At 35.5% G+C, this 15540-nt stretch overlaps 1 protein-coding gene across 3 annotated transcripts in view; it reads left to right on the top strand.

Moving 5' to 3' along the window:
* Positions 1 to 15540, top strand: part of CFTR (CF transmembrane conductance regulator) — a 172430-nt gene that overhangs the window by 38443 nt on the left and 118447 nt on the right. For all 3 annotated transcript variants that reach the window (XM_057732381.1, XM_057732382.1, XM_057732383.1), the window contains exons 4-6: positions 10810 to 11025; positions 14269 to 14358; positions 15238 to 15401. In XM_057732381.1, the coding sequence (XP_057588364.1) occupies positions 10810 to 11025; positions 14269 to 14358; positions 15238 to 15401 (470 nt within the window). The remainder of the gene's footprint in view (positions 1 to 10809; positions 11026 to 14268; positions 14359 to 15237; positions 15402 to 15540) is intronic.

Genomic DNA, 15540 nt, shown 5'->3' with positions numbered 1-15540 from the left:
TTTAAGAACTTATATGGTGGTCATTAAGATGAATGTAGCTTTTCAGGGCATCTGATCTCTCTATTCTTTCTGTCCGTTACAGGAAGAAAAGAAGGGGAGAAAATTTTGCTGTTATAATAAGACCTCTGTCCTTTTTTTTCTCTTTTCCTGGAGTTTTTTTGTTTATTTTCAGCATCAGCTTTCTTTCTTTCTTTTTTTTTTAGTTGGGGTATAGTTGTTTTACCATGTTGTGTTTCTGTTGTACAGTGAAGTGGAGGTCCCTGTGCTATGTAGCAGGTTCTCATTAGTTATCTATTTTATACATATTAGAAGACCTCTGTTCTTTTAAACAACTTGTACCAATGCCTTAGTATTTATCGTATTCTTTCTGGGCATTCCTTCTTTCTTCTGTGCATGTCATCTTGGTAATTTTTAAGTTCCATTACATGAGCAGGGATTCTTGAAGTTGCTATAACACTACTCTTGGTAAAAGGTGGACATGCTTTCGAAATGTCCTGTGCGTTCTTAATCCCTCTGAACCAGGGTAGTTGTGGTATAAAGAATATTTGATTGGTTTCAGGACTGATAGAAAAAGTACTATAAAATTTTCTGTTGGGACTTCCCTGGCAGATCAGTGGTTAAAATTTCAAGTTTACACTGCAGGAGGCACAGGTTTGATCCCTGGTCAGGGAACTAAGATCCCACATGCCTCACTGGTGTGGCAAAAAAAAAAAAAAAAAATGCTGTTGACTGTGACTGTGAAAGGTTAAGAAAAAAAAGAAAATGCTATCATGAAAGAGTTTGTCTCCCTGCAATACTGATGTAATTCATATTAGCCATGGACTCTCATAACTAACTATGTACTTGTTTTTTCTCCTTTTGACTCAGCAGCCAGATATAACATTGCCTTTAACATTTAAGACTCCCAGCAAAAAGGAAAAACTGGCTGTTGAAGAACCGAGTGTGTGAGTCAATTAAGGACAGTCAGAGGGAAGCCAAGGGAAGGGAGTTCTGTACACAGATTACTGAGAGAATATGGTTATCACAATACCTTTATTGGATAAGAAGTTCACAAGTGTTCACTCAGATGTATTCTTGACTCCTAGGCAACTCTGGGCATATTTCCATCATCAAACTGAGATACAAGTCAGTGCAACATGGGCCAAACTACTTTTATTATTTAAATTTCTTAAACCCCAAGAAGTTTAAGGTCATAAAGAAATCTTAGGACTTATGCTGCTAGAGTTCTCAAGGCCCACGGTCTGTCTTGCAATAGAAGACTTTTGTCTCTTATGTTTTGACAAAGACGTTGGGTAGGCATTGAATTCAAGCATAGTGCTAACGAAGAGAGTGTTTTGGGGAATTCTGCACACAGGTAGTCTCTGGCTTAGGCACTTGGACTTACTTATGTCCCTTTCACCTAAGGTTACCTACCTCCAGCAAATCTAGATGCCTGTCATGGAGGACTATTTTCTCAGCTTCCTCTCCCATCCTCCCATATTTAGCTGCTTCTTTCATCCCAGTAGGGACTTGAATGCTATGCTGTCTACACTCACCCTACATCCTGAATATTTCTACCCCTACTAGAACCCCCATCCCCAACACACGTGCTGCGTTTCCTCGTGCTGCCCGCAGTATACTACCCAGTTCCTATGACAAGGTTTGGAAAATCGTGGGATTTATATTTCTTTGGAACATAGAGAACTTTTGCTTTAGAGTAACCAGCAGCCCCACCCCATATAATGTGATTTAATTGGTCTGGGATTATCTCCGGGCTAAAGTTCCCTAGGTGATTCTGATTGAGGTAGAGTTATTACTGAATGCATCTGACTTTCACTAGAATCTAAGGCAAGGGTATTGGGGGGTGGTACACAGAACTTTTCAGTTTGATTTTTTTTGGATGATAATATCAAAATTTTTTTAGACAAAAAAGTAAATATTAACTCCTTTAATAACAGGACAGTGTTTCTCTAACTTTTCTAATGCATATCAACCACCCCCCCTTCCATCTGGCTAAAATGCAAATTTTGACTCAGATTTTGGGTGGAATCTGAGATCCTGCATGTCTAAAAGCTCCCAGGTGAAGAAGCTGTTTGCCCTAGCACCATGCTTTGAGTAGAGAGGATTTACGGGGTCATGAAAGAAGAGAAAGTGACCGTTTCTATGAAATGAGAAGTAGGTGGACTAATCATGGCCAAGGAGTCCATGAATAAATTGACAAGAATCCCACTGAAATTAAATGCAGCTGAGGGTTTATTGCAAGGTCCCAACGTTAACTATTAACTTTCTGTGTCTTCCTCTGGCAATCTCTCTCAAGACTCCACTGGAGAGTAGATGACTGTGTGTGCGGAGAGGGCAAAGGTATGGCTAGGAAGGACTATGTTTCTCTTCCAAGACTGCACGGAGGAGATGATCCATCTCTTCTTGTAACAACACTGTTATGCAGGTTGGTTAGGCTTTTACAGTACTCTTGAACACAAAGGTGCTCCAAGAGCATTTAGCATTATATGTGCTTTTGAAGGCGAACCTAGGAATCCAACACCATGGCTGGTAGGATATTGTACCTAGGGCCGAATGCATCCGTTCTCACATGTGAAATTTTAGAACAAAATCGATTTGTAGATTAAGAATTGTCTGTGATCATGTACTTACAACTTAAACTGGATATGAGGAGGCCCAGTTTCCTCATTCTTGGTGTGAACATGACACCTCTTCACTTCTTGTAGGTACCCAGCATCCTGTGGTGACGGATGAGTGTAGATGTGGCGAAAGTGTACAGTTTCTATGATCCCTTCTACCTGTTGAGTTATGTGTCTGTGATGTGGGTCCTAGAGAGATGGTATTTATCTTAAATTACAGTGATATTAACCTGTAATTTTGGTAGGTTGATATTGAACTAATCACAATTCTTGAATTGATCGACTGAGGGAAAACCAGGTCATATTGTAACTTTTTTGTTTCTATTTAAGGTTATGAATAAGATGGGGGCTCTAGAGGCAAACTGTCTGGTTCAAATGCCAGTTTTACCACTTGCTAGCTGTCTGACACTGGGCAAGTTATTTAAACGCTCTTTGTCTCAGTTTCTTTGATTATAAGATGGAGACAATAATAGTACACATTTCATAGAATTATTTTGAGAATTAAACAAGCATGTAGAATAGATCCTGGTACATAACAAATGCTTTATAAATGTTACCTGTTACTATAGCATCAAATATTATCTCTACCTACCTTCACAAATAGTCCTGTTATTTGCATTTGCTTGTTTCTCTATATATGCTATAAGCAAGTCTTAAAGTACTAATTTCATTTTTATAGGGCACAGGAAAATATTTTGCTAATGTTTAAAAATGATAACCTAGATTCTAAGCATTACCTCAGAAATTAAATTTGATATTTTAGTGTGTCTTCCATTATTGCACTTTCTGGATTAAACCTACTATTGCTGCTGTATCAGCAAGTCTAGGATCATATTCTTACAAAACATGAAGAACAGAGCTTAGATTTCTAGTGAAGACATTGCTGGTAACAGTTAATAAATCAGTAAACACTCAAAGAAAAATACCAAAAGCAAAACATTTTAAATTAGACACTGAATCTAAAAACTTGATTCAGGGTAGACAGATATTATAATAGTATTTTTGAGATTCTATTCTTGGTATGGTATACATACATTTTTGTAAAAACTACATACAGTTGGGGCAACGGATAGGTTTTATTTTCTGTGCTGAATATGGAGAAATTTTTCCTTTAGCAATTGTATAAAGCCAAAAATTTTTATCAGACTCTTGTGTTTCAACATAAAAAAAAATTGACACTCTTGTTTACCCTGTCAAGAGAAGCCAGTACTTTATATTTTATGATAAATTCTGGGTGTATACTTGCATGTGTGTTTACTCTTTTCTCTTTTTTTGTATGCATGTCTTCTTTTTATCATTTGTTTATTGTCATAAGTTATATACAATTTTCTATCCAGTATTTTATTATTTGTCTTATCTTTTAAGTGTTCTTTTATGATTATTAAAATAAACATCAAATTTATCAATAATTATCTGATTATCCTTCCAATTTTTCCCATGAGAATATATACTTAATGAAAGGAAGTGGATCATTACTTTACATAATGTGTTATAAATCTACTTCTCCTCTTAAAAAAATATCTACTTCTCCTCTTAATGTTTTGTGAATGCCTTTTCATGTCATTAGATATTTTTCTACCTAATCATTTTAATGTTTAATGACTCACATGGCTGTGCCATAGTTTATCTTATTAGTTACTCATTGTTGAATATTTAGATAGCCTCCAATTTTTCAGTTATAAATAATTCTTCAATGCACATCTCTTTTAAAGCTAAATTTTAGTAGATTTTCCAGTTGCCTTCCAGAAAAGATGTATTAATTTACTTTCCTAATACTAAAGTATAAAAATTCAGCCCTCACTAACAATAGTTATCATTTAAAAAATATTTCCAAATTGCTAAGAAAAAGAGCATATTATCATTTGTATTTGCATTACTTTTGGTTCCTAGTGAGTTTAAACTGTTTTTATGTATTAATTATGCACATTTGGGGAGGGGTGTAAATTGCCTTTTCATGTTCCTTGTTTGTATCTTGGTGTGTTTGTCTCTTTCTTATTGATCTATGAGAGACTATTTTCCTCAGCCTGTCATTTCTGTCTAGTGAGTTTTGTTAATTTTTTATTTTCTCGACAATCAAAAGTTTCAATTTTTAAAAATTTGCTGCCAATATGTGTAGTTTTTAAATTTTGTTTTCTGTTTTTGGCATTTGACATTTTAAAAAGTCCTCTCTACCCAAATATTGTGTAAGCACATTTCTCTGTTTTTATTATTTCATCTTTTACATGTAACTATTGAATCCATTTGAATTTATTTGGATCTATGTATGAGATAGAAATCTAATTTCTTAAAAATGAGTATCCAGTTTCTCCATTGTTTATTGCACTTTCTCCACTGAATTAAAATGCTATATTTTATTATATATAAAATTGCTACATGTACTTGGACCTGTTCTTGAACATTCCAGATAAATCAGTCTATTTCTTTGTTATGCCATATACTATTATAGCTATAAAATATAATTTAATATCCAGTAATGTAAACCTTCTCACACATTATTCTTATTCCTCAAATGTTTTTGATTAGTCTTTCATTTTTTTTCCAAATGAAATTTAGAATCATTTTATCCATTGATTCAACAAGTATCTGCTGAGTGGATATTCTGTGCTAGGTGTTGTGCATGGTGTTGAGATTGTTGCAAAAACGAAGACAGCCCCTGCTCTTATGGTTCACATGCAAAAAATCCACTTGGAATTCTGATGAAGATTGTATTAATCTTATAAAATAACTTGGAGGAGAATGTAATTTTTGCAATATTCAGATTTTCTTTTTAGAAAGTTTTAAAGTCTTGTTATTTATTTGAGACTTTAAAAATATGTCTTAGTAATGATTTTTAGAATATATTTTAAGATATGTATGTATTAATTATTGGTAATTTACAGTGTATCTTTTGTATTCTTACTGTAAATGGGATACTTATTTAATTGATCATTATGCTTAGTATCTAGGAATCTACTTTCTTATTTTCTATGATTTCTGTTTCCTTATTTCTATATTTGTGGGATTAAGATTTATAAACTATGTTTAAAGCAAGTTGAGATTTGATGACTTTACTGACTACACACAATAGAAAACAATGCAACCTTCGAAGTTCTTCAACTAATGATTCCTCCTGTATTAGAAACAACTATGCTTTGGATTTGGAATTGTAACTTTTAAAGTTATCTTGGGATTAATTAACTTATTGTAATTGCAAGCACGAACCAAGTTTTCTATTTTCACCTGAACTTTCTTTCTTGGTCTGAATATCCAGCGGACATCCCCATCTCTAGAAACATCTGACCCTGTCCTAGATATGCAGGTAGGACAAAATCGTTAAAGGATTTAGACTCATCTACAGTGACTTTAAGCTCTGGTCTGCCGGATCCCATGAGAGACTAGATGTGTTTCCCAGGAGGTATTTTCAGTCTTCCTATGCTTTCCCTGGGAGGCTGATCTAAATTGAGATTCATGATTATTCCCAGCAGGAATGTAGCCACTTGCGCTGTTCTCTCATCTGAGCCCCCCTCCACCCAGATGGCCTTCTGAACTCACTGTTTGGACCTGCATCCCTCTAAGCAGAAAACACCCATAGCCACGTCAGGATGTGTGCCACGACAGTTGCCCGAGAATCCTCAGCCTCTGCCACAGGACTCCCCATCAGATCATATAATCTGAGTTGTTAGCTCTGGAGGGGATCTTCAAGTTAAGCTTGCTCCACCACTCAGTTTATCAGTGAGGAAACTGTCAAGGGAAGGGAAGCGACTAAGGTGACACAGAGAGAGTAGGTAACATGCTGGGATAAGAACTTGGGTTTCATGACTCTGAATTCAGTGTTCATTTCCTTGTCATGCTGACTTAAAGATTGGTATCAGGCTTCTTCTATTAGCTAGGTGAACCCTTAATTTCATCTTGATTTGTGTCTGATTAAAAATTGATAAGATATTTTATGAAATTTTCAGATAAATTTATATAAAATAGTGCAAGCCGATTACATTCAAGCCTCAGTCTGCTTGCACTATTTTATATGGTGGCAAATTGGGAAATTTCTTGTATAACTGAAAATAGTCTGGCAACAGGGTTCACACAGCTTTCACATACCAATAATAGAGGACTGTGTTTCTCTTAGTCATTACAGGGATGATTTTTGTAAAGGTCTACACACATAGATTAGGCTAGGTATCACTCACCATTGCTTTCCCTTCCAAATCATAAAATCAGGTGATGTCTGTAAATGCTGTCATTATAAATATTAGAGAACATGCTGCTTAAAAGAGTAGGGAAAACTATAGGAGGGAGGGGTCTAGAATGTTGATTTTGTCCTTGAATGTTGACAGTTCCATCTTATGGTGAGGTTTATGTTATTTTGCTTTTGGCAGATGGTCCAGTTATTGGAACTTTATCTACCAAAAGTCAACTGCATTTTTTTCTGTGAACATGTACCCTCCCAGAGTAATACTACCAACATTGTGAAATAGCCATTGTTGTTCAAAGGATGAGTATGTTCTCTTTTCTTTGAGGCAGGATGACAACTAATTAATTCAGTCATGCAACCTGCAGAATAGGTGTCTGAATCAGATTAACACAATTTTGTTTATTTTGTTGTAACAATTCAGCAAATGGGTCTATTGTAATAGAGATGACAGGTTAAGGAAAAAATAAAATGGTGATACAATAGCAGGGACTTTAGTTCAGATTACTCAGTGGGAGAAAACTTATGTAAGCCTGTACATTTCTAACTCTAAAAATTCTGTATATTTTTAATTACTCAAATATTTCTCTTTTTCCTCAGAATGCTCTTTTTGGCATTCCATAGATAGGAGTTACTCCTTAGAAGTATGTATTGCAGTCTTTATCAGTGGTTCTGTATTCAGTAATATCTGTTAGGACAGGGATCCCCAACCTCTGGGCCATGGATTGGTACTGGTCCATGGCCTTAGGAATGGGGCTGCGCAGCAGGAGGTGAGAGGTGGGTGAGCGAGCAAAGCTTCATCTATATTTACAGCTGCTCCCCATCGCTTGCATTACCTCCTGAACTCTGCCTCTTGTCAGCATTATGGTGAGTTGTCTAATTATTTCATTATATATTACAATGTAATAGTAATAGAAATAAAAGACATAATAAATGTAATGTGCTTGAATCATCCTGAACCCACCCCTCCACCTGCTCTGGTCCGTGGAAAAATTGCTTCCATGAAACTGGTCCCTAGTGTCAAAAAAGTTGGGGACTGCTGTATTAGGAGATTATATACATATGAGTTCTGGAACAAGGAGAAAGGTGATTATGTTAATGATGATAAAAACAGTTGGATTCATGAGAAGTAGTCTCAGATGATAGTTTCCTGGTTATTGTCTTATACTGAACAAGAAAGGATGTTTTATCTGGTATGCCTGGTAAACATCAAAGCTCTTTACTTACTCTCAGCTTCGAGGCCACACACAGTATCTCCAACATGAGTGGCATGTATGAATCCAAGGCCCTTGACTGCACCTCAAGAGAGCATTTTAGCCAAGTGCAAACCCACTGTTAATGGAAAAGTAAATCAAAGTAGATGTGTCATTGACAATTGTCTATGAAGAATAACATAATATTGAAAAATCCTAGGATAAAGCATTGATCTAAAAATAATTTTGAGGATGAAATATTGCCACTATAAGCATACTATGAAAAATTATATTTGTATTGTAGATATATTGGTACATATAATTTAAAATCCAAGGCTTAACTGTACATTTTCCTAGTTTAAGGAGTTATTTTGAAATAAAATTATCTACTCTAGAGAAAGTTTGGCGTGGATCTATAGCACTTAATGAAAACAGCTAGGGCAGCACTTGCACAGATTGTAGTAGTTTAAGAATGGGAACAACTCATCTTCCCCAACATAGGGCAATAGGGCAAATAACCTGATTTAGTCACAGGATGACATGTTAAACAGCATTTAGAATAAATGAGGTAGATATACAAGTATCGATGGGGCTAAATGTCAGAAACACAACTGCTAAAAAAAGTTGCAAGAAGCACAATATGATACCATTTTTATAAAATTTAAAAGCTCAAAAACAATCCTATACATTCTAAAAATGGATACATGTATAACAAAAGTACAAAGCATATGTGCCAACAAGTAGTAATTGCTGCACTTTTTAAAAAGCAAGTGCTTTTCAGTACATATGGCCAACTATTAACATAGTATATCTGGGTTGGTAGTGATTTTCTTTTCAGCACCTGTTTGCTATAATTCAAAGTTACATTAAAATATGGCTGAGATGAGAGAACTCTAACATTCCATGTTTGTGATTAGTTTGGAAACTTTTTTTTTTAAAGTTTGAATCTTTTCTTACATTCAGATGCTTGGTCTACACAGTTAATTTGAAATGAGGTAATGAATACCAAGTATAGAATGAGCAGCTACACAATGCCAGTGGTCAATCAATGACGGCGCTATAGCTTAGGATTCCTTGTGCGGATGAAGTTAGAAAAGCATTTTCATCTATTGAGAATGAGAGGGCTGGTGAGATTGGGCACTGAGGTTTAGAAAAGACATTGTAGAAAATGAAAAAAAATGCAAATTATGGGCTGCTGGAGAGTAATGCTGAGCGATACTGGGGGGAGGGGCAGTCTGGCTTGAAAATATACCTTTGAAATGGAATCAATTGGCATAACATTATTTCCCAATAGAGTTTAGCCTCATTTCACTGGGCCATCTTCAAGCAAAACAGTATTACATGTCTTTCTCTTTTGAAGGCAATTTAGCAAGATGGTTAAGACTTAGACCTTCCGGGTTCAAATCTATTCTTTGTGTTCAAATCTATTCTTATATATTCAGGCGAGGTGGTAATGAATTTGATGAACAATTTAATTTAGTGGTCAGTTGAGGATCTGATGAGGTAGATTTGAAAAACACAACTTTGGTCTTCCCTTGTTAACTCATAGGCCTGAGACTGAAGTCTTCTGACACACTTCTTTCCTAAAATCCCCACCTATCCCAGACTGGGAAGGGTATGGCACTGGACTTTAAATACCACCAGTGCCTTTTTTTTTTTTTTTAAGCTCTTTATTGGAATATAATTGCTTTACACTGTTGTGCCAGTTTCTGCTGTACAACAAAGTGAATCAGCTGTATTTATACATATATCCCCATATCCCCTCCCTTTTGAGCCTCCTTCCTACCCTCCCTATTCCAGCCCTCTAAGTCATCATCCATCATCGAGTTGGTCTCCCTGTGTTATGCAGCAGCTTCCCACTAGCTATCTGTTTTACATTTGGTAGTGTACATATGTCAAAGCTACTCTCTCACTTCGTCCCAGCTTCCCCTTCGTCTCCCCTCCACCCCCACGTCCTCAAGTCCGTTCTCTACATCTGTATCTTTATTCTTGCCCTGTCACTGGGTTCATCAGTACCATTTTTTTAGATTCCATAGATATGAGTTAGCATATGGTATTTGTTTTTCTCTTTCTGGCTTACTTCGCTCTGTATGACAGACTCTAGATCCATCTCACTACAAATAACTAAATTTCATTCATTTTTATGGCTGAGTAATAGTCCATTGTGTATATGTGCCACATCTTCTTTATCCATTCATCTGTTGATGGACATTTTAGGTGCTTCCATGTCCTGGCTATTGTAAATAGTGCTGCAGTGATCATTGTGGTACATGTTTCTTTTTGGATTATGGTGCCTTTATGTTCGTCCCTCCTGTTGTCAGCTCCCCTTTATGTGGTTGCCTCAAGAACCTGTTCATTCTGGTAATAATTCCATCAATCAAAGTACTTTTGAAAGGTCTATTTTGAAGTCACTTGGTCTCTTTGGCCTCATTTTCTTCATCTGCAATGTGAAAATAATAATGCCTACTCTGACTCCTGAAGTTGTCATAAAAATCAAATGAAAAATATTTTATACATTCAGTGCTATGTAGATGTTACCAATTAACGCACTACTCCAGAAATTACCTTTACTTTATGGCCACTATTCACTTTTTAGTAAAAATTACCTCATACATAAACATCTCCAAATGACTTTTGCTATAACCTAAAATAAAATCTTACTTCAGAGTATAAAGATATTACAAAGGACATCAAGAATTTCATGTATGGCATGGCCCTCCGTGTAAGCCCATTTAAATCTTCCTGTAAAGATGAACCTTCTTGTGTTGAAATTGTGAGGGCATTATATGAAGGAGAAAAAATTCATTTCTCTACTTTCTGTCTTCTGCAGGAAGTCACCAAAGCAGTCCAGCCTCTCTTACTGGGAAGAATCATAGCTTCCTATGATCCAGATAACAAGGTGGAACGCTCCATTGCCATTTACTTGGGCATCGGCTTGTGCCTTCTCTTTATCGTGAGGACGCTGCTCCTGCACCCAGCCATTTTTGGCCTCCATCACATCGGCATGCAGATGAGAATAGCTATGTTTAGTTTGATTTATAAGAAGGTAATACTTCCTAGCACAGTCTCCATGCTACATGTTGGTGGCATCATGTTTTAAATACCATGCTGGTACAAATAAGGGGTAAATACTGAAATCAGTTTTGTATACCTGTGAAATGAATGGCAGCAATAATGAATATTTCTCATTTTCCTTGATAATTCACTTCAGCGAATAATTATTGAGTGCCTTCTATAAACTGCCTGTATTTTAGATTTCATTTTTTTTTTCACTTGTCATGTATCATTTTTTGGAATCCATGGCTCCTCATTGCAATAATTCTTACTGTCTGCATAAAAGGCATTGACAAAATATATCTTGTGGTAAAATGCCATGTATCTTTATGTTCAATAACAAGAGTAGAGTATGTAATTGTTAATTATAATCCAAGCAGTAGACGTTTCTACCTTATCTAGTTGTGACACAGTAGTGATATCCACTGCCTTATTTTGAGTTAGATTTTTGTCATCCTAAGTCCTGCAAATTAAAATTTTTTACAATAGCACATGCATGACAACCATAAGAACCTTCTCTGCTTTTCTGTATGCGTTGTCCAGTTAAGAGCCCAAGTTGTTGAAGCAGGCTTTGGGTGAATTCAGATTAAGACTTCCTTACCTTATAAACACAATTTAAGGTCCTCTCAACGATATGTGTGCTCACCAACTTGATTCATGTGTGATCCTTTGATCTACCAATTGAATAGAGAAAGCTGTTTGGTTGAATCATTTGGATATTGCTTTACTCTTCTCTTTTTTCTTCCCCTAATGTAAAAACTTTATATAGTTGGCTTCTAAGGGACATGGACCTGAAATTCCCTCTAGCAAATAACTCATAACACTTCCATAATATACTTGCAAGGTCAGTGGTGTTGTAAAATCTTGATAGTCATACTTTATTGTTCAAAAATGCCTTTTATGGAGGCATACAAAAAAAAGAAAACTGACTTCACGGTTTAATCAAATCACCTCAGCTGCAATCTCATCAGTTTATAAGTACCAGGAAAGCATGGGTGATGAATCAGTAAAAATTTTATCTTGATCCAGAAATTTTATGAAAGTGAAGAAATTATTAGGTATTATTTGGAAGGTAGAATTTATACAGGATCCATATCAAAGGAAGTTGAATCCAGGTTAAAAATATTAATAAAAGTGATTATTATCAAAATGGTAACTAATAGCTAAGCATGTACATGCCAAGTTTCTTAGTGATTTAGGTATATCATTTCATTTGATCCTCCCCCAAACTCTATATGGTAGAAACTATTATCCCTATTTTATGGATAAAATATTCTGAGAAACTAAGACCTGAAAAGTATAGAACATAGTGCAAGAACTGCTTCAAAATTTCTAAAATGGGTAAGTCACAATCCTTGAAGTGGAGGATTTTTCCAACTATTAGAGAGCATAAAATAAATACTGAAATAATGTAGCAGGTCAAGTTGTGGTATATAGGAAGAAAGAGACATGAAGTGCTCTGGGCTAAAGGGGAGAGGAGATCAAAGAAGGAGCAGGATAGTTGGTAAATAAGTTCTTATATAATGTTTAGCACAAATATAGTAGTGTATGTGCTTTCAGACCCAGAATGCATTAATGCAAAGTTAGAAGCTATGTCTGTCTTTTCTCAGTGTTGATTGTGTTCTTACCCAGTTTACTTTACCCCTCTAGCCACACTGACCTGCCTTGCCGTCATCACCAAAGAATGCAATTGCCTCTCCATGTGGCTGTGATTTGGTCCCTAGAGTAACCTGGTGCCGTATCTGACCAGTTTCATCCATGTGGCTGGCAGCCACTAATTCTTCCCACATTGTTCCAGATTTTGTAACAGAGCATCATTTTCTTTGTTCCAAAATCTGCAACCATGATACATTCAAATTATATTTTAAATAAGGGATTTAAGTACAAACTACATGGAACTTTGCCTGTGAATTTCAAAAAGATATAGATAACTAGAATGAATAGATATTCACTGTGTTTATTGTGCACATAAACTCCATGTTAGACCGTGCAGAACTCAAGTCACCTGAGATTGAGTATGTTACTAAGTCATGTGTCATCCAGCTCAATGGATCTCTTCTTCCCTTCCCATATTGCTCTAACAGCATTTTGTAATTAAATGCTTTATTCCTTCTTCATCTGTGTTTATCTAAACGTCATTCGTTATTCCACACCCATCTTACATTCTACCTCAACAAAATATTTGCAGATTTTTATAACCAGATATGTGAGCTTTTAACCACCCTATTATATTCTACTCCCTTTAACCAGCTTATCACATTTAGTTATGTATGAACTAGGTTGCCTTAAGGCAAGAATTATGTTTGATAAATCTTAATAATAATCCCTGAAGCCTTGAATATAGTGTTTGTGTCTACTAAGTGCTCAGAACACATGTGAGGGATTCAGCTGAAGGAAGTATTAGATGCATACTCTTCAGTCAAAGCCATCTAATGGCAAATAAGTTCTTATTAAATTTTATAGGCTGGGTATGACTGTGATCTTTCATCATAATTAATCTACTTTACAATTCTATTTTGTATATATAGATATATTTTTCTTTTTAAAATTTAAGAATTTTTTTATTAATGTAATCTTTCACAAAATTATTGATTGAATTATAATATACTTTTATTGACTTTAACAGTAATTTTTTGAGTTCCTATAAGATTGCATAAAAAAATTTAAGGCCAAGATTTTCTTAAAAATTTTTTTTATTGAAATATAGTTGTTTACAATATTGTGTTAGGTGTACAGCAAAGTGATTCAGATATATGTATCTTTTTTTTTGATTCTTTTCCATTATAGGTTATTACAAGGTATTGAATATAGTTCCCTATAAGACCAAGGTTTTAATCTCAAATTTCTCTGCCTTAGGTTCCATCTGTTATAAAAACAAACAAAAGCCAAAAAGGAAAAAAAAAAAAACAAACCTAAGAAGTGAAAAACCCTCTACAGTATATAAATGAATATTTAAGTACAGTATTTTTCCCATTTTGGACTAGAAAATAGTTATTACCCTTTAGATAGTCTAAAATAAAATTGGTATAGGCATGCCAGTGTAATATTTCTTATAAAGAGAAATATTTATAAATCTGAGAAGAAAATAAGTTAAATGAAGCATAAAATAATTTTCAGTGTGTTTACTTAAAAGTGCATGAGAGTTACTTATTTCCTCAGCTATATTATAACATTACTTATAAATATATTTGTCTTCTGTTCATTGACTTCATCTAACTTCCCGTTTTCCTTTTAGACTTTGAAACTGTCAAGCCGTGTTCTGGATAAAATAAGTATTGGACAACTTGTTAGTCTCCTTTCCAACAACCTGAACAAATTTGATGAAGTATGTACCTACTGATTTAATCTTTTATGCATCTTTGTTGTAAATCATACAACCCCAAAGGTTTTCTGGGTCAGATAACAGTAATAAGTGGTGAAGTCATAAGGATCCCTACCTTCCTTATTTCGGAAAGCCAAGAAGGCCAAATTGTGTAGCAGAGTGCCATTCTGGGTCTCACAGAACCACCCAACTCAAGGGCATCTCAGCCTGCTTTGTATTTAGTGAGGTTTTTCAAAATTCAATCCTTATCAGATCTTGTTTCATTTTAATACTTTGTCAGTTATTGACTTTGGCTGAGTATGATACTCTGAGCAATTCTTGTTTAGTGCTGTTTTCCGTCGCAATAAAATTCAAGATCCTCAAGGACAGATTATGTGTTTTATTTATCTTTGCATTTCCAGAGTTTAACATGTTATCAAACCTCAGCAGGTGCTAAATAAATTAGTGTTGAATTGAGCATGCATGTGTTCTGAATATATTGTCAGATGATAGGGTGCAGTTGTGTAGACTGAACTTCTGGGGAATCTTTTGTTCTCTCGTTCTGTGTCATGGCTCTTGCTTTATCCACATAGAAATAAGTTATTTAAAATAAATTCTTGACATGGTACTTAAGATAGCCAATCACCACGCAGTTCCACTGGAAAAAATCACAGTGACTTGAAGTTAGTTTGGAGGAAGTCCTAGTCTATGGGTAGAATGTTTAAGCACATTGCTATGTGCTCCACGTAATGAATACCTAGATTTCAGGGTGTTCAGAATCATGAAGCGTTTGATTGTCTGAGCTCACTGTGCTTCATTTCTTCCTTCTGTGCTTGGTTTTTCATTTGTTTTGGCGGTGGAGGATAACATGTCAGTGGTTTTCACTGTGATTTTATTTTTCAGGGACTCGCGTTGGCACATTTCGTGTGGATCGCTCCTTTGCAAGTGACGCTGCTGATGGGTTTACTCTGGGAGTTGTTACAGGCCTTCGCCTTCTGTGGACTTGCTTTCCTCGTAGTCTTTGCCCTTCTTCAAGCTGTACTAGGGAGAATGATGATGAAGTACAGGTAGCACACTATTTATATGGTTTGAAAGGGTTTTAAATTGGGTTTTCCAAAAGCCCACTCTAGTAAAACCAGAACTGCTCTATGCACTGAACTGTGATCTCCTTATTAGGTGTCACAAAAAAGGAATTATTTTTATGGT

This window comes from Hippopotamus amphibius, chromosome 4 (genome assembly GCF_030028045.1).
Source record: "Hippopotamus amphibius kiboko isolate mHipAmp2 chromosome 4, mHipAmp2.hap2, whole genome shotgun sequence".
Taxonomy (NCBI): domain Eukaryota; kingdom Metazoa; phylum Chordata; class Mammalia; order Artiodactyla; family Hippopotamidae; genus Hippopotamus; species Hippopotamus amphibius.
This window is presented reverse-complemented; position numbering and strand designations above follow the sequence as displayed.